Genomic DNA, 25,227 nt, shown 5'->3' with positions numbered 1-25,227 from the left:
TATGCAAAGTTGGATTAAACATCAGGATAATGTCCTCTTAATAGCAAAGATGTATAATTCACTCAGGTTTGAAAAACAACATATTCACTATTTATGTCTTCTGAACTGAATTACTGAATTCCACAAAACAACATGGAGGAATGTGTTTCCCTTGCTGCTCGCAAAACATTGACCCAGTTTCAGAGGACTTGGAAATTGTGGAAATCGTCTTTCTTCGCATTAAAACCAAAATGGATCATTTCTGAAAATCACTTGCTAATGTTCAGCTCTTCCAGTAATTCCACAAGTCCTTAATTACCAAATTAAATGACAAACCTAAAGGTTCCTGCCCACCACCAGCTGTCCAAGTGGACTCCAATGCAGTGAACAACCAAGCAGGTAGATCAGCATTAATCACACCCAGGGTCTGGTGGAACTGCACTAAAACTCTTTAGAGTGCCCCTGAAATATTTAACCAACCCTTTTAGTTAAGAGTTAAGATCTTTCCTAAATTCTCACATCTTATCTCCCAGGTCCAGAAAACCTGGAATTCCAGCCAGTTTACCTGTCACCTTACAGAATACGCGTACACAAGCAATGTTTCTGTGGGATAGTGATATTCAGCTATCGTGAGATCAAACACTCGTTCACATTTCCTGTGCAGAGCATCTCAGTTAGCACCATTAAGTTTAATGTGCTCCACACTGGTCCTCTTCCATGACTAACATTCATTTCCTTATCTTCACGTTTCTTCACCCAGGAGACTTTGGTCCCTTTGGTTCCAGCACAGCTGGATTTTTTTTCTTAGGCTGAATAAAAACCAACATAATCATAATTTAGTTCTAGTGTTCCCTAGCCTGTATTTTCAAGAGAGTAGCTTTAACCTGAACACCCTGCTTATGCTGGTACACATGGGAGTGGGGAGCACAGTGTCCATGCCTCAGCAGAGAAAGGTAAATGTAGAGCTTGGGTTTCTTTAATTTCTGGATGAATGCTCTCTTTCCATGCTAAGGATGGGCAACACTGCCATCGCTACTAAGCTTACTTAGGTGTCTGTTAGCAGAACTGCCTCATCTCCATCCAGCTGGATGGCTGAAGGATAATAACGTGCAATACTGGGTCCGACACCAGAACTCCAGAGACAAGCACCTAGACCTTAACAGCTGCACGGCGTTTTCTGCCTAGCTGTAGGTGACTCCCCTATTACTAGGTAAACTTCTTGAACCTCCCCGCAGAATTCCCTCTTTTCCTTTCAAGGTGTTTATGCCAAATTTTGGTGAACTGATTTGCCCTGTTGAGGTTAGTTGTCTACAATACATAAAACACAGCACCTGATTTATGAGGCCCAGGTGTTCCAACAATGTAAATATAACGTGATGTCAGAAAAATGGGAAAAAACTGAATGAGAGAGGCATACCAGAGAGATGTAAGAAATCACCTTCTGTTGACCAAAAAAAGACTTCAGGTCCGGCTATGAAGTACACTGACACTGTTAGCCATGAGTATTAAGTCATTTCAGTACACAGCCACAACAGGTTTTCCTATAAATAAATCAGATCTCTTCCCATGGTTCTCTTCCTCAAAAACTTCCTATTTGAATGACAGTTTTTAATTACTAGATCAAGTTCTGCTTGCATAAAGAGCTTTCATTTCAAATAGGTATTTCACTGATATGAAAAGTCTCTGTGGAGAGACATGCTTGTCACTGGAAAAATGTGCAAGTCTTCGCTACTTTAAGGTTTTCCTACCGAAAGACCACAGCACAGCAACCAGAACAAAGAACTGCATCAAACTCCTGCCAGACGCACATACTTAATTTGCTACTGATTCACTGTTTCCCTAGGTGAGCCTCAATTTCTGCATGCTTCAGCTCCTCTCCTCTCTAAAAATACAGTTTCTAAAAAGTGTTTCTCAACATGGACAAGGAAGCAGAAAAGAGGGGGAGGAATGGGTGATGCGGATTTTACAAGATACCACTGGAAGTCTTGGGAGTGGTGCCTGTTGGCTGCCCCGGGCTGCTCCTGACTGGGTTTGGTGAGTTGCAGATGTGATTTAGGTAAAAGGCTCTCATGCTGTAAGGTGAGGAAAGGACAGGGAAGCAGCTGTTGTGGCGGTGGGCATGCTATGTGGAATGGGGGGCCAGTGGAGCAAGCCTGAACTGAGCTTTTCCCAGCGTTTGCCACTAGAAGAGAAGAAACTGCAGCATTTCTCCCATCCTCCACTCTTTGCCAGGAAGAAAGGAGGCTGCTTATGTCAAATGGCTAAAATGGGTATTTGTAGGATCTGGTGGGAGGAGCTAAAACTTGGGTTCTTAAACTAATGAGAAAACATGAGTGAAAAATACCCTATAGGACTCATAAACAGCACAGGGGGAGGGAGGAAAAAAAAAGTTTGAAAACCACCAGATTATAATTTTATGGTAGTATTATATGATGGCCTGACTTAACAAGTCTTTCCAACTTTGGTTCCAAAGATTGTATGGATACTTCCCTATCTCACCCAGGTGTTTGAAGTTTAATTAATTAATGTTTGTAAAGAGCGTTACAATTTCCAGATGAAAAGTCCTATGCAAGTGCAATGTAGGATTACTCACTGAGGTGATTGGGTTAGAGAGTATCACATTACACAATGCAGCTCTTCCCTCAACGATTTTATGCGTTTGAAGTTCTGATAAAATGTATTTATCAGTAAGATGGATATAATGGAAATACTCTTAAGGCGTGACCTGGATTATGAAACCAGAGGTATGGTTTTGGGAATAGAACAAACGAGAATTAAAACAACTCCTGAGGCCAGATTTGTCTACAGTTGTATAAAAACGTATTCTGTGCTTCCTTTTTTTTCCTCTTCCAGTAGGCTTTCTTCTCTTTTAAAATAGAACCGGTTATTACAGTGGGTGTGAGCAGACATGCAACAGTTCACGTTCAGTTCCTATTTCCATACTCATCCAACTTGACTTTTTCTCATGACTTTCTCAGAATTATTTTGTTCTATTTTTTTTTTCTTTTCTTTTTAATGTTTGGATTAACCCCAATGACGTATGTCATCTCTTTGGAAAGTTCTGGCTTATCTAGCAATTAAATGGAATTACACCAAAAGCACGTGGACAACGTCAAACTGAAGACCACAGTCAACGTGCTTAAGACAAGGATAGAAATCAAGGGGATCTATATGTAGACAAGCTAAAAGAACAGTTCAGCATGAACTTCATGACAAAATAGTGACAGATGCAAAGACCCACATCCGTAATGGGCTAACCCCTTGTGATCACTAGTTTTGCCAGTGCTGCTCCCTTCCTCTTTTACAGAGAACAACAAAGATGCGGGTAAACTGGTTTGAAGTTTGAAACGCGGTCACCAGGGTAATAAGAGCACTGGAGCATCAGCCCAGTGAGAGGACAGGTTGAGAGAGCAGAGTTTGTTCACTGAGGAGAACACATGGCTTTAAGAGACTCAACAGGAGTAATGTCATACCTACAACAAAGTTACTCAGAAGACAAGAGCCATGGTATTTAGTGAGCTACACTGGGAAAACAAGAAACTTTTGCCATATACAGAGGTGAGGTTTTAAGTGGCTATAAGGAAAAATACAGATTTATTGGCAGATAATTAAACACTGCAGCAGGATGCCCATAGAGACTACAGAATCTCTATCTTTTTATGTTTTCAAGATGCAATGAGGTAAAGCCCTGAACAATCTGACTTGTAATAGGACGAGAGACTTCCTTTGGTTCCTTCCGAACAAAATAATTCAATGGGGCGAGAGTGAAATCCTGGTTTATGCTCAAGCTATGTATACTTGTTCAGGAATGGGTCTGGAGTACTATGATTATGTCAGGAAAGCTGAACAGGTTTGCTACACATTTATTTGACAAATAAGTGTACTAAGTGTACTCATTGCTTTTCAACTGTTAATATTCCAACTATGAGGTTCCATCTTTGTTCTTCTTCATCCATTTTCTACCAAACTGACCAGGACAGCCAACAACAGAGAATGGGATGACATATAAATAAAGGCATTATTTTATCTATACATCTCAGTTAAACGAGAAAGAAAAACAGAAGTTTTAATAATACCTGGTACTGGAATAACAACGCACTTTTCTTACTCTTCCAAAATTGCATTATATTCCCACTAGGATTTACACGCCTGAGTAAACCAAGTAATTAAAAAATATAACAAAAGCACACCTGCCGCACCTCTGATCACTCCTAAAACAATATAAAATTTACAGTTTGTTTGGAAGCAGAATCAGTAACTCTGAATAAGGATGTCAAGAAAACATGCTTGTTACTGAGTCAACATGCCAGTTTCCTCCATCTTCTGTCTAATACTTCTCACCCTTTGCTTCCTCCCAAAATTCCACTTAACACAAAGGATCAGATGAAGTAATGTAAAAAGATGAAGAACACTGGAGTCACTAATGACTGCAGACTCTAAGGGTAGACTTTCTTGCAAATTTTTTCCTTAATATACTCTAAGGAGGCCAAAGCCATTCCGAAAACAGCGTACTAGACAATGGAAAAGTGGACTTTTAGGATAGTAAGATCTTGATTGTGGCTGAACTGAAACAACGGAAGGTCAAAAATAAGATACAGGATCTAAACATCTAATGGAGTAGTTATACTGTTGGCAATAGCGTAGCCAGCAGGTCAAGGGAGGTGATCCTCCCCCTCTACTCTGCCCTGGTGAGGCCTCATCTGGAATATTGTGTCCAGTTCTGGGCTCCCCAGTACAAAAAAGACAGGGATCTCTTGGAAAGAGTCCAGCGGAGGGCCACAAAGATGGTGAAGGGCCTGGACCATCTCCCCTACGAGGAGAGACTTAGGGAACTGGGTCTGTTTAGCCTTGAGAAAAGAAGGCTGAGAGGGGACTTGATCCAGGTTTATAAATACCTGAGGTGTGGGAGCTATAGTGGCGAGGCTGGTCTCTTTTCACTAGTGCGTGGGGACAGGACTAGGGGCAATGGGCTGAAACTCCAGCATAGGAAGTTCCGCACGAATGTGCGCAAGAACTTCTTTACGGTGAGGGTGACGGAGCACTGGAACAGGCTGCCCAGGGAGGTGGTGGAGTCTCCTTCTCTGGAGATATTCAAGACCCGCCTGGACGCCTACCTGTGCGACGTGGTGTAGGGAGCCTGCTTTGGCAGGGGGGTTGGACTCGATGATCTCTAGAGGTCCCTTCCAACCCCTATAATTCTGTGATTCTGTGTGTGATTCAATTATACTGAACAATCTGAGGAGTAAATTCCAATTTTAATCAAGTGGTTTTAGCAAAACAGTGAATAAAAGCATCTAGTTTTCATTTCAACTGCACGATATTAAAGGTAAAACTAAGAAAACATCTTCATGGAAAGAACATTCTGTGCATAACATGTTAATGGTAGTTAATGAACCAAAACCCACAGAAATCCCTTTGGACAGCTAACAAACACATACAGCTATTAATTAGGTCACAGTTGTTTCCTCACAAGTCTTTTGTTCACTTTACTTGTAGAGAACACCAACATATCCATTAGACTTGTGGGGAGGTATTCACCAGTGAGGAAAATATTTATTTATTATACCTTAAATGCTTGCAATTACATGACTTATTATGGCAGTTCTGCTGGTTTCTCTCTCTGTAAGTAAACTATAATCACTCAGTTCACAATCTGCTGTACTCTATTCCCCAGAACATCACTCACCTCAGTAGATCCAATTGTTTCATTTTGCATACTTTGGGCTACCATTGTACCTCAATCACAGATTTTAAAATGCTCTGGGCATCCAGTTAAAAACAACAACAACAACAACAACAACCACACAAAACAATACTGAAAGAACTAACAAACTTCATTTTAATATAATAAAAAGTTTCATAAATATTTTTTTAAAGTTACCACCGAGAGGATATGGGTAATTTCTGTTTGATATACAGTTAAGTTTGAATTCCACTCCCAAACACGCTTTGCCCACTAATAAGTTACCTTGTTAACTGACTGTGAAGAAAATGTTTGCAGTGGGCTCCCGTTGCTAATGAAGACAACTGCAAAACTGCAGATAGAACACCATTTCAAGGGCACAAACCAGACGGAGCTCCTGAGAACTGAGGGAAGTCTTTATGCCTTTATGAAAATAATAAGCAAGTATATATTTTTCATTTTCTGTGTGTGTAAGGCATCAGAGGGCAGGCAACATGTGGAGCTTTACATCAGCAGAGTACACCACTGTTCAGTTGGGAACAAAGATGGCAGAGGCTGCTGGATTGGTAGTACTCCATCTTTTCTGTTTGAACCTTGCTTTGTAAAGCTGGCCATGTTCAGTACCTCACCAGTCTAGCTCCACTTCTCCAACCAACACCCTTGCCCCAGGGCAGCTGCTGCCTTGTTACCACAGACAGCTCCTGCCCCAGAACCTCTACCACTTCCTTCTCACACATTCCACACCACTAAATACTGCACTGCCTCCCTCAGCCCACCGAGACTGAATTAATAAACTTGACCGAATCCAGCTGACTCCATCCAGAGCACTTGGGTGTGTCTTCACCAGTACCGACAGAGCTCATTTGCTTAAGTCTGCTGTTGCGCCTCACCTGCGATGGGTTTGTGCCTGGCAGGTTGGAAACCACAGAGTGAGAAAACGTAAGCAGTCTTTTCAGGTCATTACTACTACAGTTTCATGAGTCGCCTGTCACAGCCCCTAAGATGACCAGGATAAGTCTGAAGTTACAACTTAAACTTCTGACCATTTCTCAATCGAAAGTAAGGAGAGTAATCAAAATCATCAATTCGCAGGAAAAGAAGAATAATAATTGAAGCTGTTAACTCTTACCATAATTCTGTCACTGTCGATAATGGTGTTCAAGCGGTGTGCAATGGTCAGCACTGTGCACTGAGCAAACTTCTCACGGATTGTCTTTTGAATGAACTCATCTGTTCTGAAACACAGGAAGAACAGTGCAGACAAAAGTAAGATGTTTGCAGGGATAGCTTAATGGCAGACAGCTTTTATGACTTCACCAAACAGAACTGTATAGCAGGAAATGTGCTTATGAAGTCGTTACAGTGCTTTTTCCTGGAGGTATACCATGAAACAGACCCCAAAAGCTGTCAACTAATGGTTGAGGAGAAAAGAATTTCTTCTTGGAAGTAGAGCAGTAAGTTTTATTTCAGAAATCTAGCCTTGCAAGCTGTGATTGCAGAAGAAGGGACATTCCTTTTAGCAGAGTGAGGTATTCCTACAGATTTCCATACCAGAAAAAAAAAAAATCACTATTATTTAAGGTCTATTTTGTGCAAGCTGAGAATAGAAGTTAGTGAAAGTAAATATCTTTCATTGTAAATGAATGAACAGAAGACGACCCATAACTAAGATTCTTCATTTCCACTGCAAATGTGGATTAAGTTACAAAGCTGGTTGGTAAATGAAGCTACAACTGCAGTAGCTCAAAGACTTGTGTACAGTATGACATGCTCTATAAACCAAGTGTTGATTGACACCAAATCCAAGGAAAGGGACAGAATCATGGAATTCCTGATTTGGAAGACATAAAGGCCTTTAAGCTAGGAGTCTCAGTCCACTACATGAATTAAGTCTCCTAAGGAAAGGTATAAGGCAGAAACAGCTGACTTTTAAAGAATGAAAGCCAAACCAGAGTGCAGGCACTGAAGTACAACATGAATGTTGAGAACTGTCACAAGCTGAGAATCCTGAAAATAAAATATCATAGTATCATAGTATCGTGCGAGTTGGAAGGGACCTTAGAGATCATCGAGTCCAACTCCCGACTATACAAGATATATACAAGAAACTAAAATGTTCTTTAGCTGTATAAACAAATATTAACACAAAAGGCCTGTAATGATGATAAAACTGGTTAGTATTCAAGAGACTATACAGAAGAAGTAGTGTTATCAACTAACTTAAAGCACTGCAGTTAGACTTAAATTTGGAAATCTATATAACCCCCTCTTTAAATAAAGTCAACGAAAAGAGGAAAGGCATGGCTGGAATCTGAATCAGAGCACCTGAATTAAGCAGCCATCAGGTGATGAATGCCCTCTACAGGCACCTGACAGTCCACAATGCACCAGAAGCCTTAGTTCCTGTCTTGGGCACAAAGCCAGGTCATGTGAATATGCATATATTGTGCATCGGCCTTCAAAAAGATGATGAGTGGCAACAGTGGAGAAAAAGGCAGTGTAGGAACACAGGTACAGAAATTAAAATCATCATCCAAGATCAAAGGAAGACATAAACAGCTCAAGACCTATCGGTGTTAGTGAGACCAGGGATGTTGCAGCCTAGAATTCAGGCATATGAAGGCACAGATCTCATTTCCAGGATTCCTATTAAAACAGAATACTGTACTCCTGTGCAACGATTAGACAGTAATAAATGCTCTACATAGAGCATAGAAGATGTCTAGATAAACAAATATATTCAGGGGCTGTGTTAACTTCAACAGGTTGCTTGCAAAGGCTTAATTCTTCAAATTGTTCTAAGTAACTGATGAATCAAATTAGTACCACAAAGACTCACACAGAACACACCTTCCTCTGACAAATCATCGTTTCCTAAATATTAGTACACTGAATCTGTCTGGACATGACAAATATTTGGTATTGGCTCGCAAGCAAAAAGAACTGTTCTGTTTCCAACACGGCAGGAAGCACAACAAAAAGGAAAAGCAGGTAACTTTAAAAGTGTAGGATGACTTGAGGAATGGAGTAACCATTGTTTCCATAGTTCACAGTATGATTTTGTGCTCTGCGGGAGTGAACACAACTTCTGTTACAAACTGTTTAAGCAGTCGGCATGACAAAGGAAGACAGATCACTGCTGATGACAGAACAGATGACGGGAGAGAGAAGGAAGATGTTAACAGTTAAGAGTTCCATGCATGCTTACTGCCATCCTCTTATGAAGATGGAAACATTCATGCTCTGCCATGAATTGGACAAGACGGAGCATTTTTAGACAAAAATTCAGCTTTTGCCAAAATTGTTACTGCAGTCTTGGACCACTGGACCCATTTGGAGCATGACACACTCCCTCCTTGACCATCTGCTACATTTATTACCAACAGTTTAGCAGTAAAAACACCCATTAAGGAAATGAGAGGTCTAAGATTCTTGGTAGTTTGATCCTTCTGCTACTATTTCCAAAGAGAAGAGTCACAAAAGACTTAGGAAAATCCTTCTTCTCTATTCAGCACTAGTAAAGCCATCCCTGGAATACTATTTCCAGTTTTTGGGTCCCCCGTATAAGCACATACAAATGCAATGGAAAGAATCCAACAAAGGACCACAAAGATTATAAAAGGATTGGAGCACCTCTCCTATGAGGAAAGGCCAAGATAGGACTGTTCAGCATGGAGAAGATGAGGCCTGAGGAGGGGATCTTATCATTGTCTATAGATACCTAAAGGGACAGTGCAATGAAGATGGAACCAGGCAGTTTTCAAGGGTGTCCAACGACTTTAGCCCTGTGCGTTAACAACATCCTTAAAAAGCAATTTGCTGAACAGTCCACCAGCATGTACTTCTATCAGATCACAGCAGTAACAGTGCTATCACCCCATTGATAATGCATATATATATATATATATATTTTTTTTTTTATTTTTTATTTTTTTTGCTGTCCAGCAATGCCTCAGTGATCTGACCACTGTTAATTTCAATGGAGAAAATCAGGGCCACACATGATAACACTAACGTAGGGAAGAGGCAATGGTTAAAAACAGTCTACAGTGAATAGCAAAATGGAAACAAAAGCTTCAGTACTACTTGAAATAATGTAAAGAAAGTATTTTTCTTTCATTATAGTCCATCTCAAGGTGAGGTTTCCTATAGAGCAAGTAAGGAGCACAGAAAACTGCAGTCTTCTCAGGAACTTCAAAACTAACTTTTGAAAGAGCTCAAAATGATTTTCAACTCTCAGGTTATTCCTACTGTTATCTCAGTAGAATACAAAATCCTTGAATGCCCCATCCTCTGCATTCAGTTATTATACCTTCCTTTATTACATGCATTCCTTATAGCATCATCCCTTACTGCATTTTCCATTAAGAAAACAACTCTTATTCTTGAGAGGCTGGAGAGTAGCCCTGCAGAACAGCACCTGAGGGTTCTGGTTAATGCCAACTTGAATCTGAATCAGCAGAGTGCCCTGGAAACCAAAACTGGCCAAAAGGGCCAATTTTGTCCTGGTGTGCACCAGGTCCAGCACTGCCAGCCAGGAAAGGGAAGAGATTGTCCTGTTCTGCTCTGTGCTGTGTGGACTCATCTTGAGCACTGTGTGCAGTTTTGGGTGCCATAATATAAGAAGGATATAAAACTATTAGAGACTGTCCAAAGGAGGGCTACAAAGATGTTGAAGGGTCTAGTGGGCAAGACGTACAAGAAACAACTAAAATCACTTAGTTTGCTCAGCCTAGAGAAGCGGAGGAGGATGAGTGAAGGCCTCACAGCAGCCTACTGCTTAGAATTACAGAATCTTTTGAGTTGGAAGGAACCCCTGGAGACCATCTAGTCCAACTCCCCTGCAATGAACACAGACATCAACAGCTAGATCAGGTTGCTCAGAGGCCTGTTTCAGCCTGATAAGGGCAAGTTCTCATGAGCTTCCTCATAAGAGACTACATTATGTGCCAATTGGAGCAGTCAAACCTTGAGAAAAGTGCCAAAGGAAGGAGCATTTCTGTCCTTTTTTGAAAGCATAAATGAACCCTTTGTGGAGTCTACCTACACTGAGAAAGTGGCCAAGCAAGTGCCAAGTGATTCCATTATCCTCTTCAGTGGCACATCATAAACCAAATACGAAACCTGAACAGCAAACCAAGGCTGCTAGATGTCAGAAATTCAACCTTAATCTGCTAATATGAAAATGGGAACCATGAGACTCCCCAGAAGGGGAAGTCCATTTCCAGCAACAAGCTTTTCAATTTAAGCGGGAGGACTTTGAACTAGAGCTGCTGGGGAAGGGGATCCTCAAACCATCCCACTTTAAGGCAGGTAATGGTAATGGATGCCGTGGGCCTGGAGTTGGATCACAGGCCAGTAAGACAGCACCTAAGGTGCAAGGTGCAGGATAAGGGAACTCCAATTGGTAAATCAGCCTCAGTGGTAGCTCAACTCAAATGCCTGTACACTCATGCATGTAGCATGGGGAACAAGAAAGAAGAGTTGCAGGTGTGTGTGTGCCTACAGGGCTTTGACACTGTTGGCATCACTGAGATGCGGTGGGATGACTCTTATGACTGGAATGCAGGAACAGACAGGTATAAACTATTTAGGAAAGACAGGCAGAGGAGAAGGGGAGAGGGTGTTTCCCTCTACATCAAAGACCAGCTGGAGTCCATGGCACTCTGTGTGGACATAGATGAGGAGCTGACATAGAGCTTATGGGTTAGGGTTAAAGGAAAGGCAGGGAAAGGAGACACCATAGCAGGAGTCTGCTACAGGCCACCCAATGAGGAAGACTGAGTGGATGTAGCCCTCTGTAAACAGACAGGAGCGGCTTCACATTCACCAAACATGGTCCTCATGGAGGACTTCAACCACCCCAATATCTCTTGGAGGAAGGTTCCTGAACTGCGTTGATGATAACTTTCTCTTCCAAGTGGTACAGGAACTCATGAAAAAAGGTGCTACATTATATATTAATTAAAATACATATAATATATGTAGCAACAGGAGAGGGGGAAATGGTTTTAAACTGGAAGAGGGTAGATTTAGACTAGATATTAGGAAAAAAAATCTTTAGTGTGAGTGTGGTGAAGCACTGGAACAGGTTCCCCAGTGAGGTCATGAAGCATTCAAGGCCAGGCTGGATGGGGCATGAGCAACCTGGTCTAGAGAGAGGTGTTCCTCTACAGGCAGGGAGGTTGAAACTAAATGATCTTAAAGGTCCTTTCCAACTCAAACCATTCTATGACTCTATGGAAAAACAGTGGTATAATTGTCCCACTGGCACTGTGGGCTGAAGCAAGTTTCATAGCAACTCAAGACCTGGTATATCTAGAATTAGCCAACTGGGTAAAAAGAAAAACATCTAAACAGCAAGTATAAGCACAATGTGAGTGAGAAGCAATCAAGCTGCTGAAAGAAATACTGGATAAGTCATCATCTTCAGTCTAATGTCATCCTGGGATTGTCCTGAAAGCATATCTCACACTAAACAATTCCTGAGCGGCCCTGGAGAAGGCCACACATGCTACTAACTTCTCCAAAAGGGAAATAAGTACAGATAACAATTACATGTAATAAAAAGTTAAATTTACATGGTTAAGCTGACTAACAAACTGAACTGTTTGCAGTGACTGTTTTAAAGCGGATTCAATGAATAACTGATGTGAAAACGGGGCAGCGGACTGCATTAGCAAGTAGTTAAAACACAGGTTAACACACACTACAGTGTACATTCAGTACACAAAAAGCTCAGTACGTTGAAATTGGTGTTAAGAAGAAGTCTCAAAGACTACCTATATTGTTTCAATATACCACCAAAGTGACAGCAGAAAGGTTTTTCAGATCTTCTGCTCCAGATTTCAAATCACCTTCCCAAGTGCTATAAAAATATTCCATTCTTAGGGATAAGAATTCTGGCTTCAGGACCAAAAAGATAACATCAAATCAGCGTCATTCATTACATACAACATGCAAGCAGTCTGACTTAGAGGAACCTTCTTTGTAGCAAACTCCTCCTCTCTTACAACAGCACTGCCACCCCTGCATATGCAGAACTCTCAGTACCTATGAGATGTAGGGCACTTGCGGGAGCTCAAAGATGTAGAAAGAAGAAAGATACACTTTATATTCTTCCCTTTACTCTTTCGCTCAGCTTCACTGACCAGCAATGATGAATGGCCTAGTCAGGCTGAAGAACCATGATAAGCAGTTCTTCAGCCGTGAGAAACGTCATATCCACTGCCTCATGCCATCTCACCCACTCCTCTCCTTTTCCCACCCTCAAATCCTGCTTTCTCACATTTGCTTCCAGGCTGAATCGGAGGGAGGTGTGGCTGCAGCAGAGGTCCAGGTAAAAAGATGAAGAGACAGCAAAATAAAAAATGAAATATAATCTCTACAGCCAGCAGCAGCTCCCCACAGCTTCCTATTCCAGGTGCTTGATACAGCGCCCGCTTACCATGCCAGGTATGGGGGTTGTGCATCACAAGGGAAGGAGGTTTTCTTTACATTCCAAAAATGCCTCCCTAACTGCTCAGTTAAGCAACACACATCAGCATTTCCTGATGAGCATCCTATCAGATCCCACAGCTGAAAAATACTTTGCTCTAGTTTTAGCAACACATTAAGAAAAAGGGAATAGTGACTGTAATGCAAACTGTATTCAAAGCAGAAGTTCCAAGTTATTATTTGTATTGTTATGCGTAGAGTTGATACAAACAAACATTTACCTTATTATAATATATATTGCAGCACACATTAATCAAGATTAATTAAACGGATACTGCAAGCTGAGAACACACACGTTAGATGCCAAAATAGGGAGGATGAGTAAGATGGTATTAAATTTCCACAGCTATGTTTAATCATAGTTAATCTATCAGTGCTTAGCCAAAAATAAACTAATAGTCTAAAAAAGAAAAAAACAAAACGAAACAAAACCTGTCAAAGTAAAATAAAACAAAATAAAATAAAGAACCTCTGGAAAGGGAATGCACTCCTCTAAAGGTTTTAGAAATACACTGTCAGCTGAACTGCAAAGCTACCCCAGTGGCACCACTTCTCCCCCAAGAAGATGTTATAAAAATGAGTCACGCCCAGATGACATACAAAATCCTTAATGCAGCTGTTTGAGGGACTTGCTGTGTTATTGTCCTCTTTGGACTTTGAGTTCCCCCTCAAGCCATAGTTTGTTGGAACTATATATTCAGTTCAGACTAATTGATGCAGTACGTTTGCAGTATTGTTTCCAAAATATTTCCACCAGCGTTTCAAATGTTTCAAAAATTAACAGTGGGGGTACTTAGCTATTGGAACAATTTAACAAGGGTTGTCATTGAAAGTTTCTTTCTATTGAGGTTAGATGTCCTTCTAGAAGTACGATCTAGTTCAAATAGGAATGAATTCAGGAAAGTTCTGCTGGCCTGAGTTATACAAGACACACTTTTTACCTTTTTCGGGGAAGGTTGAAGGGGGAGGGAGGGGAACTATTTTGTTATTTTTCCAACAGATATTTCCTCCTAGAATCAACAGAACTCAGTGTCATGGCTATTCTAACATCACCAATCTGCATTTCCAAGTAAGTGCTTGTCTATAGCTGCAGGAGAAATACACTTTGAATGTTAATCTTCTTACTCTACATAAGGCACCGAAATTAGGGATATTTTGGGCATGTATCCAGTTTACATCATCTGCTCTGGATCTAAAGCTCAGTTGCCCCACTATGAATAGATAATTACGATAGTACTGTGGAAAACACAAAACAGCAGTACAAACGATAAGAAATACAAAGCATTTAATTTCATTTCTGCAGCACAGGTGATCAAACTAAAAGAACAAAACAGCTCATCTTAACACAGCATTTTGGTTTTTACCTTGGGTCCACATTTGCTGTTGCTTCATCAATGATAAGGATCCGATTTTTTTTTAGAACCGCTCTGGCAAGACACACCAGCTGTCTCTGACCAACACTAAAATTAGACCCAGATTCTGCCAGCTGTGTCTCCATTTTATTAGGTAGATCTTCCACAGCCTCTTTCAGTTGCACCTGTTGACATGTCAACACATTGTAGGATGAGTAACTCCCTTTCAAATCAGCTATTGTATGCCTGATGACACAATAATAAGTATGCAAGATTTACCTTTTATATTCTGGCACAAAATGACTAAGTGCCAAGTTGGATTACACAGTGTCAGTTATTAGAATTCTAAAAACATTAAAGCATATTGTTAAGAATCTATTAATGTTCATTAAAACTAAGATATGAATCAAAACGTAACCAAAACATCATCCCAAGGGATAATTTCTTCATAAAAGACTTATGTAACAATATACATGTCTACACACATGCACAAACAACACACATTGACAAACACAGACACAACGGTCTATCTTTTTCCATCAACAGCTATACCCTTATCAAACCTTAGGAAAATATCTAAAACCTAACACACGCAAGCACAATGGTGTAGTTTGGCTTGGAAACATCAGATGTACATTATTAGAGTTAGTAAATCACCTCTTCCAAGGCATTCCACAGTTCTTCGTCAGTGTATTCATTGAAAGGATCTAAGTTTTTCCTCATCGTCCCGGTGAACAATACAGGCTCCTAAAACCAAGTAAAATTAGCACAGGTTTTATTATCACAATAAGTAAGCTAATAACACTCAGAATTAATCCCCAACACAGAAATATCCTACAATAAGCTACCTTCTATGAAACAAGGAAGAGTATTTAGCACATTGAAACGGAGGGAAAAAAGAAATTAAACTTTCAGACATTTTGTGTGGAGATAATTTACCAAACAGAGTAGGTCTATTTGCAAACTGCTGCACAGTTATGTCAGTTCTCAAATGGGCATTTACTTGACACTGTTTTGATGACATCAGCTGTATATATACATATACTTACATGCAATCACTGCTGCCCTGGTATTGTTAATGAAAACCAAAAACTACCATTCTGGTACAATGTTTAATTCTTCCTACACATATGTATAACCTATAGTCACAAAGAAGTTAATCTACATGCCTACAGCATCTTATCAAGGTTACTCATAACCAGAGTATGGCTGGGCAAAGATCTAACTCAAACCATTGAGTCAAACCAGTACAGTCTCCCATTAAGGTGCCAATGTGGGTTTACCAGTGGTCAAAGCGGCCACTATTCTATTTCAGTTCCCATTCAAACAAGTAACAGATCATTAATTACATGGACACAAATCAATGCACATTGAAAAAACATGGTGTTTGAGAAGCTGGAAGATGATTTTTGGGCCAGTGTTCCCTGAGCAGCAAGTACTCTCTAAGGTGATTTGCTGGATCTGAGAATCATGCACTGATACAACTGAATTTCTCTTAATTCTATACCAAGACAACAACTCAAAAGATTTAATAGTGTTAATCATTAAAGAATACTCATCAAATAATCAGTTTTGTTTAATTTGGAGAAATCTTATTTCAAATGCTTTCTTTTTTTACCCTATAAAAGGATGCCTGAACTTGTATTTCATTACTTCAGCTTACGTCAAGATTACTCTCTTGAATAACACGCCACCTAATTCTATCAATGGCCAGTTCCAAATGGCAGCAGCAAATCAGAACAGAATTTCAACGTTAACCCTTCCATTATCTTGACATCTAAACCATTCTGAGTGGCATCAAAAGAGTAACAAAGACAGAACACACCCCAAACACTGTAAAAGAGCATATGCATTTCTTGACATAGCGTGCCAATTATATGAAGGTTTTGCATTGACAATACATGCCACTAAAGACGTGTTGAATGAACAAAAGGATTTAAAAAACATTAAATGGTTTGAAGAACATTTTTCTTCCCAAACACCTAGAAAATAATAAGTTTAACATTTTTTTTTAAAATATCCTATTTAGTGTGTTTCAGAGGTCTTGTTACGTTTGTTTTCCTTTTCACTCTATTTTTATAGGTTAATAAAATAAGAGACTGAATCTAAAAAGTGCTCGTAACTACTATAAAAGTCTTAACAACAGACATGCACTGCAACAGCAGATAAGGATATTTTTTAATTACCATTTCTGACACAGATTATTATACAAAATAGTCTGGTTTATGAGAGGAAAGTAATAAGACAAACCTGTAAATAATTGTTGTAAAAATGCTTGCAGTCAGGGAGGCAGACAATATTTGCATAGAAAAGATTTACAAACACAACCTTCACACAGCTCTATCCAAACAAGCAATTAGAAGCCTAAGCACATTTTTATTTCTCCAGGTAGGTGTTTAAGCTACATATAAGAAAACTTCAGTCTTGCCTCATTACTTTCTAGGAATGGTTTAGTTTAGCATGCCTTATAATTTAAATGAACATCTCTCTCTCTCTCTGGTGTTTTTTTTTTTCTTCTTCTTTTAAAGCTTCCCACATAATTATGATGATGCTTGCTGCAAAATAACTTCTGTTATGTGACTATTTCTATTACTGACACTAGTGTTATTGATGTACTACACAAGACAGTGTTTGTCACTCAGTTTACTACAGCACAAATCTTATTCCAAACCCTCCTCCTCTTCTTACTACCACCACTTCAACATTCTGCATATTTTTAGTGAAAACAAGTCTTCCCTTATGTGGAAAACAGATGTCTCTTGCTATCTATCCTTCAGACACTTAAAGCCCTTTGAGCCCACAATGAAAATCCTATCACAGTATTCCACTAGATTAAAATCGTTTATGGCCATAAGCCAGTGTCAGTAAGACGTTGTATACAAAGAAATAAATAATGGAAATTGTGTGTAACTAAATACAGTGAACTCTGAGCATCTTCATAACTCGGTGTGTAGAAACTGTATTTGACCAACAGCTTTCCCAAACTGGATTTAATGCTCCCCAATGTGGAAACCACCTGCAAAAGGGCAGGGCTTTGGGAAAGCTGCAGACCACCTTAAAAAGAACTGATGACTATACATTTTCAGGAGAAAGGAACTGAAGTCCACATGAAGTTCTCTAGATTCCAAAAGTCAACCATTTCCATAGTTACACCAAGTACCTCTGCTGTGCACAAAGAAAGACTTCAGCATGCAGAAACAAAAAGCAGCCTGCATTAAGCAATGATCCAGTTGTTGGGGGGTGGGGGGGTATTTATTTATTTATAATAAGATACACACTTCCTTTCTCTGACTTGTATTCTTGGGAAAATAAAAACAAACAAACAAACACCAACAAAAAAGGCATGTACTCCAATGAGGGCTGGAACCACTGTTCACTGCCATTTAAATCAGATTCTGAATTCAAAGAAAATAATATAAACACTCTAAATGCCACTGCGATGACACCCTAGCAAAGATTCAGATAAAAATATGGCCAAAGAACTCTAAATACAACTTCCATAAGAAAATACAAAGCTCTGAGAATTAGTGTTAAACACAGTAAATGAATTCCTCTGGCTTCCAGTCTACTGTTCTATCAACCTGCTATAAAGAAAAAAGATAATTATTTGCCACAGAGAGGGACTTTGCATGTGTAACGTATGAACTTTTCCCTCTTCTTTTGTTCTCTGCTGGAAAGGAATTAGCTCTCTTATGAAATGTAGTAATCTGCACAGACACTGCCTTCAGGAAGTTCTGAGGTTACACATAAACCTTCTCTTCTTCATTGCCTCATTCAAAAAGGCAGACAATAGAACACAACACTTCTGGCCTACTGGACTTCTTAGAACATCCTTTCTTCTGTTCCAACATCAGAGATGAATCTATTCCCAACACTGTCTTTTTTTTTTTTTTTTGCCTGTCTATGGCAGCCTTTCCTATATTCAGCAACCGAAGATCACCATCATTATGGGTCATAATGATCCACTCTTTCTTCTCTCTCTGTTCTCCTCTGCAACGCTCTCTCCATAAAGGTCAGTATGGTAGCTCACTTACAGTTGGCTTCTTCAAGACCTAGCCTAGGTTGGTTCATACAGGAGCGCCTACAGAGGTGAATGAAGCTCCTCAAAGTCCCTTACTAAGAAAGCTTCAGGCAATGCATCAGGTGTGAGTTTCTGCTAAGGAGGAAATGACATCAGAGGAACACTAAAGCTTTGAGTATTCCCACCTGGTTTTCCTTGCTTGTTCCCAGACATGGAGGACAGCATGCTGCTAACATATGGGGGAATGGACTAAGAATAGAACTAGGAAGAATACCCTCCAGTTCCCAAAGCTGATTCCATTCTATATATTTTGTATGCATTAAAGTACTACAGCAATACAGGAAAATTGTTTATAGCAAAGTCAGTTTCTTACCTGAGGTATAATTGAAATTTTCTTCCTTAAGTCATGGAGGCCTAGCTCTGATGTCAAGTACTTATCGATCCAGATCCTTCCTTCGGGTTCAGCCAACCGAAAGAGGGCTGCTATCAAAGAGCTCTTCCCAGCTCCCGTTCTTCCCACAATTCCAACCTGGAGACCAAACAAACCTTGTACAATTAAACCAGAAGCCTTGCAGGATAAGGAGCAGTTTTACAACATCACAGGATGTGTAATAGAACGAACACCAAATGAAACTACTTTATAATTAGCATTTCTTCAAGAGGAAGAAACCTTCCTGCTGGATCAGCTGGGATTCAGGTGACAATTGGATACAAAGTGATTTTTTAAGATCATATCATTCAAAGGTGAAAGAAATTCTTTCCTAACAAAGATTTTCCCTTAATGCATTGTGCTTTACTGTGTATATAAGATAGAGGAGTTTGATGTGTAGTGTAAAGTGATTCAAGGCAGCCAATTCTACACAAAATCTGGTTTGCTGCTTGATGTTAAGTAAATCACTTCAGGCATGCACATGCTTCCCAGTTCAGAGAAGGACACTTATGAGCACTTCAGGAACAATTTATTACTCCCAATTTAGAAACTAAGGCTGGTTAGTATAGTTAAGGTGAAGTACTGTACAGTACTTGTATTCTAGAGCCAAAGTAAAGTTAAAACTAGCGGCAGGATCATAAACAGTATTCAGACAGCTACAGCAGAGAGGATACAAGCATGGAAACTACAGGACAACACGAGCAAGCACAAATTCTCATCTAACCAGGATAAACAGTGAATAATAAAATCACAATGATTCAGGCTTCATTAGGTTCCCCAAGGAAATGAGAAACTGTATGCAATGCGAAGAAACAGTGCTTTCAGAAGAAAAAGGAGGTAGAGGCCATGCAAAATATGAGATTGCTAACTTTCATGACAGGGAGTGAGAACTACAAATACTACATAAAAGTGAGACTTGGGAGAAAGTAAGGCCATCAATAACTAAAACGAAACAAAATTGATGATGATTAAATACTGTTTGAACAGCAAACTTTAAAAAAAAATACACTGTCTGCAGGTGAAGGATTCTTAGAGAAAACAATGCACAGTAATCAATTGTATCACAGAAGGTGATGGGTGTAACTCACCATGCAGATCTGATTTGGCAGGGTTTGTTATTTCCTGCACTCAGTTCTAATCGCTACATTTCCAGAAAGAAATCAACATACTGGAAAGAGTTCAGAGAAGTGCAACATAAAATTAATATGAGTTGGAGGTACTGATTTTGTGAGGAAGGATTTATGAGGATTAAACATGTACAATATAGACTGGCAAAGTGATTCGGGTGCAGAAAGGAAGAAGAAACATGAAAACCTTCATGAGTATACGTACAGACACCAGAGGGCAATTACCCACTGCCTGAGACTCAGATGTAATGCAGTAATGACTGCTGGAATGAAATTAAGCACAGGAAACATTACACTGAAGAGCAAGGAAAAACTTTTTAGTAGTCAGAGACCTTCTGCTCAGACAAAGCAACAGTGCCCACATTGGAGCAAAAATACACACAAGGAGAAACTTACACTGCATCATCTAAACAGTATTTCCTACTTTCAGTTTCTGATAGAAAAATTTGATCTAAAAATTCATTATTGTGCAACTGTACATAAACTACTATGGTGCTTACTAGTAAAGCTACTGCATAATCAAGCCGAATCTGCTACATTCAATAATAAAATATCTAGCATTCTTATTATATTAAACAAAACAATATGAAACGAAGGAAAAAGCAGTTCTGAACAGTTACATTAAATCCTGGAAAGAAAATACTGAATGGAGAATACAGACAAACAGTTACAAAATCAAAAGCTCAATTGCTTCCCTGTAAACATCAGCAATACAAACTATTGCATTAAGAACATACAGAAAAACAACAACAATAACAAAAAAAAACCCAACACTGATACTCAAAATAAAAATGCAGCTGCTCTGCATATTGTCAAAATCCCACTTACAGTTTGGCATCAAATGAAAGGACTATGCCATTCACTATTTAGAAGAATCTACTTGTATTTTTGGTCCAATTGACTACAGGCTGCTGAAAATTAACATGAATTTGAAACAGTTTTCCCCATACGCACTTTTACACAGTATTCTTTTGAAATCCACATCCATAACTAGTGCAAGCGCAAGGATGGGCTGCAAACAGAAGTCCTAACTACTGAACCAATCACCCAGTCAGGATTTTGTAGCCTTGACATACGCCATGTGTATACACAAGAGTGCACCTGCTATGCTGGACTCATCATTACTTAAAGCAGAGCGGCACAAAAGATGAGAGTGAGATTTACAGCCTGTGAGCTACTGCTCTTAAACTGCTCTTGCTACCCCTCAGGCAACCTCCCTTTCATGCTATACACTGTAAGAGTATCTGTGTTAACAGCCAACCATGACATAAATCCAGATCCTCACCCTCCTAACTTTCTCATGTAGCCATACCCTCAGACTTAGGATTTGTTGAGGCAACGTGCACTTAACAATTTGTAGTCAATAATCATTCATGAGTTCAAAAGAATTCAATCAACCTTCCTAAAACAAAGATAGTGGTGTTTACAAATTAGGGCTGTACATGCTAATCTGCTTTAGAGACCTGACTTTTTACATAGGTAGATAGCGACAGGACAAGGGGAAATGGTTTACAACTAAAAAAGGGGAGATTTAGATTTGGTATTAGGGGGAAGTTTTTTACTGTGAGGCACAGCTGCCCACAGAAGCTGTGTGTGCCCCATCCCTGAAGGTGGTCAAGGCCAGGTTGGATGAGGCCCTGGGCAGCCTAAGCTGGTGGGTTAACAGCCCTATCCACGGCAGGGGGTCGGGACTAGGTGGGCTTTAAGGTCCCTTCCAACACAAATTATTCTATGATTCTATGATTCACCCATACTAACAGAGCACAGCTGGCTGCTGGCAGAACTCCTTGTGAGAGCATCCTCTGGTCTGTCTCAGGAAGACTGAACTGAGTTAGCATAGATGGTTAAATGAGAAGGACCCTCCTTGCCTATTCTGACTACAGAGAGATAGCAAACACAGAGACATACAGCCTAGGTGGCAGGTGTAAAGACACCACAAAGACACCACAACCCATAAATGATCTCTTAGAAGTTACCTCCTCTATTCTTCCTGCACCTAGAGCCTGGCAGACTAAGCATTGGGTCAGTTATAAGAAAATCTAAGCACATGGCAGAAGTTCAAATTCATCAGTTCCATGAGAGGCACTGCAGTCACCAGAAGTCAGAAGTAACCAGGAGTATGAGCAAGCATAGAAGTTCTATGGGTAGAACTTCTATGGGTAGAAGACCCATGGGTAGCGCCACCCAATGCATCAGAAACCTGGTTCTGAAGAGACACTTCTCCATAATTAAAAACAATATAAGGGGTACACAGATGCTTGGAAGATTTATTTCACACAGTGGCAGACTACTGCAGTATTGTGCAAAACATCATAGAAAACAAACGTGAAATTCTTGGCAATAGTTTCAAGCTGGACAAATTCACTTCAGGATGACAAAACCACAGCACAACCAGAGCAAAAATAAATATACCCACTCATCTCTCTTCCTCCTGCCCCTACCAAGAAGCGAGTAATACAACATTATTATCTCCTGCTTCCATTCTGTTATTATTATTACAACTTCATTTCTCTAAGAAAAGTAAACTGACTTGTCTGCTATTACACTGGGGTGCTATGTTACAGCTGAAGAGACAGGCCATAGGCAAGAAAAGTTTTATTTCTTAAACACCTCTTTTTAACTCATCCATACTTATTTCCATGCAGTGAAGTTGTGCCGAATTCCTGCAACACACATGTTATTAAAAGGGTCCACTTGAGGAACAAAACAGGTTTGGGACTGAATGGAAAGGCATGTTACAAACGAGGCAAAGGTAATGACTGCAGAGAGTTGAACCAGCCTCCTAGGGAAGATATCCTAATCAAAAAAGTACGTGTGTATCTGAAATGTAGCAAAGTGTGAATTAACACTGTAGGGTTCTAATTTAATTTTGTCTGTGGGGAAGACGTTCCTTGCAGCACTTCTCCAATTGGGACAGTGTAAAAAATGGGGAGGAAGAGTCACATTTGCAGAGGAGGAAGAGTTTTATTTCTTACGTTTCTTTTGGCTACCAATCTAATTAACAGCAACAGTTAATTGGATTGATAGCCAAAAGGAACTGAAATAAAATCCCCAACTCTAAAGTTATGCAATAGATCTGTACTTCTTTCTTCTCTCTTCCATTCTGGGCTCTGAGCAAGAACATGTACATTCCTTATATGCAGTTGTTTCTGCTCACCTTCTGTGTTGATACCCTTCATTCCATTTCTGTTTCCCTTACTGAATTCCCAATATCCTAGTGCAACTCCATTTTCTTTGGATTTTAACAAACATTTTGGGTTTTGTTCATATTCTGAATGCCACCCACTTTCCGATGAAATCCAAATTTTATTAGTTATCAAATATTTTTAACCTTTTCTTTTGATATATAGAAATGTAACATTCCCGGATTCATTGATGTTATATTTACAGGAAACAAAGAGGCTCCAACTGATGCTATTAAGTATGATCACCTCATTTTTTTAAAATTATAACTATCTGGTTTCCTAACATTCATGTATTTTACAGGGTCTTTTTGTAACACAGCATCTTTTCAACTTATCATCTTTGCTTAACTCCTATAAATGGCCCAAACCAGCAATACACGTACCTTTTCTTCTGGTTTAATAACAACAGACAAATGTCTTAACACCAAAGGTCCATCTAGACTGTAAGTGAAGTTAACATTTTCAAATGCTATCATTCCATGGCTTGGCCATTCAGGTGGCGGATGCTTGTTAGTTTCCCAAGGGGCTTCTTTTTCAAGATCTGTGTATTCCATTACTCTTTCTACTGATATCATCTAAGGGGAAGAAGGAAGACATATCCACAGATTTCAGTTTACTCTGTTTTTCCAACGCACACACACAAATATATACACATACATGTGGATTTTTACTGTGAAGATTCAATGGAAATTATTCCAGAGCTTTTCCTTCAGGCACAGAAAGGAGTGCTTGGAACTGTCCTACACTTACTTCATACAACTGACTCAGTGAGATTAACTACAACTTGGAGTACATGCATAAGTATAGAGATGAAACAGCCCTACAAGCTACAAGCAGACCAATGATAGCTACTAGCATCATCACTGTATATTAGAAGTTACCATCTTTACCTTCCCTTTTTTGTCCTCCTCATTACCACTGCACTAATGCTCTTTGATATATTTGTCACAAGCAACTCCAAATTCTAAGATAGATGTTACACCAAATTATTGCCTTAATATTCAATAAAACTTGTTTTCATGTATATTTTATGTCAGATGTTAAATAAATGGCAGTATTTGATGTTGTCTTTAGTCTTAGGGAGGGAAGAAAAACAGAAGTTGAGCTATCTAAGCACTCCTTTCTTGGGTAAATAATAAAAGATATATTTAGGTTTTGGTACACGTTTTCACCCATACAACTACTCTGTACAGCTTACTTTACTTAATTGTATCCATGCATAGATGGATTTTTAAAAAGCCATCATAACGATATCCAGTAAGCTTACCTTCCCTGGAGTGGCTTTGAAGGACAGGAGTCACCAGGCAACATGTTCTCTGACCTCACTGCCACTTACCCATTCCACATTACAAAACAGGCTCAAACAAAAAATGTGTAAAGAAAGAAATATAGAAAGGGAACTGCTCTTGCCTCCCTCAAATTAGTCAGCCTTTAATAACACAAGATTCCTGTTAGATATCCTAGATATCTCCTAGAGTATGGCCATATTTACAAGCAACCTTCACCTTTTAACACAAACAGGTTTATGATGCAGTATGTTCCTTTTATCACCCTTTTTTCTTACACATTAGCTTAAAAAAATAGGGAAAACATAGCATGCTAGTATATGTCATAAATTGGTGAAAAGTATATTGTTTTACATATACTCAAAACCACACTATCCTCTCAAGTGAATATTAACTTAAATATTTTCCAGTATTTGCTAACTTAAAAAAGAACATGTAAGCCTTTAGAGTGAATTAACAGGATCATAAAAATATGAACGATGGATACAAACAAAAATAAACCATGCAGTTATGCATAACAAAAACATTTCTATCTCCAATCTAAAAAAATCTTTAAGAAAAAAATCTTACTTACTGAGGGGTTCATTTTATGTGATTTAGTGACTTTGAATGCAGATGTCTACATCAAAACTAGACAGACTTCTTTCTACTGAAAAAGGGAGATTAT

General features: G+C 39.4%; 1 protein-coding gene across 1 annotated transcript in view; it reads right to left on the bottom strand.

Annotated features, from left to right (window-relative positions):
• Positions 1-25,227, bottom strand: part of ABCC4 (ATP binding cassette subfamily C member 4 (PEL blood group)) — a 140,275-nt gene that overhangs the window by 13,377 nt on the left and 101,671 nt on the right. Inside the window, exons 25-29 of the mRNA XM_072353449.1 lie at positions 23,658-23,849; positions 18,906-19,061; positions 15,169-15,258; positions 14,524-14,696; positions 6,792-6,897 (exon numbers count right to left, since the gene is read on the bottom strand). Of these exons, the coding sequence (XP_072209550.1) occupies positions 6,792-6,897; positions 14,524-14,696; positions 15,169-15,258; positions 18,906-19,061; positions 23,658-23,849 (717 nt within the window). The remainder of the gene's footprint in view (positions 1-6,791; positions 6,898-14,523; positions 14,697-15,168; positions 15,259-18,905; positions 19,062-23,657; positions 23,850-25,227) is intronic.

This window comes from Excalfactoria chinensis, chromosome 1, assembly GCF_039878825.1.
Source record: "Excalfactoria chinensis isolate bCotChi1 chromosome 1, bCotChi1.hap2, whole genome shotgun sequence".
Taxonomy (NCBI): domain Eukaryota; kingdom Metazoa; phylum Chordata; class Aves; order Galliformes; family Phasianidae; genus Excalfactoria; species Excalfactoria chinensis.
The sequence above is the reverse complement of the archived record's forward strand: the minus strand, read 5'-3'. Positions and strand labels throughout refer to the sequence as shown.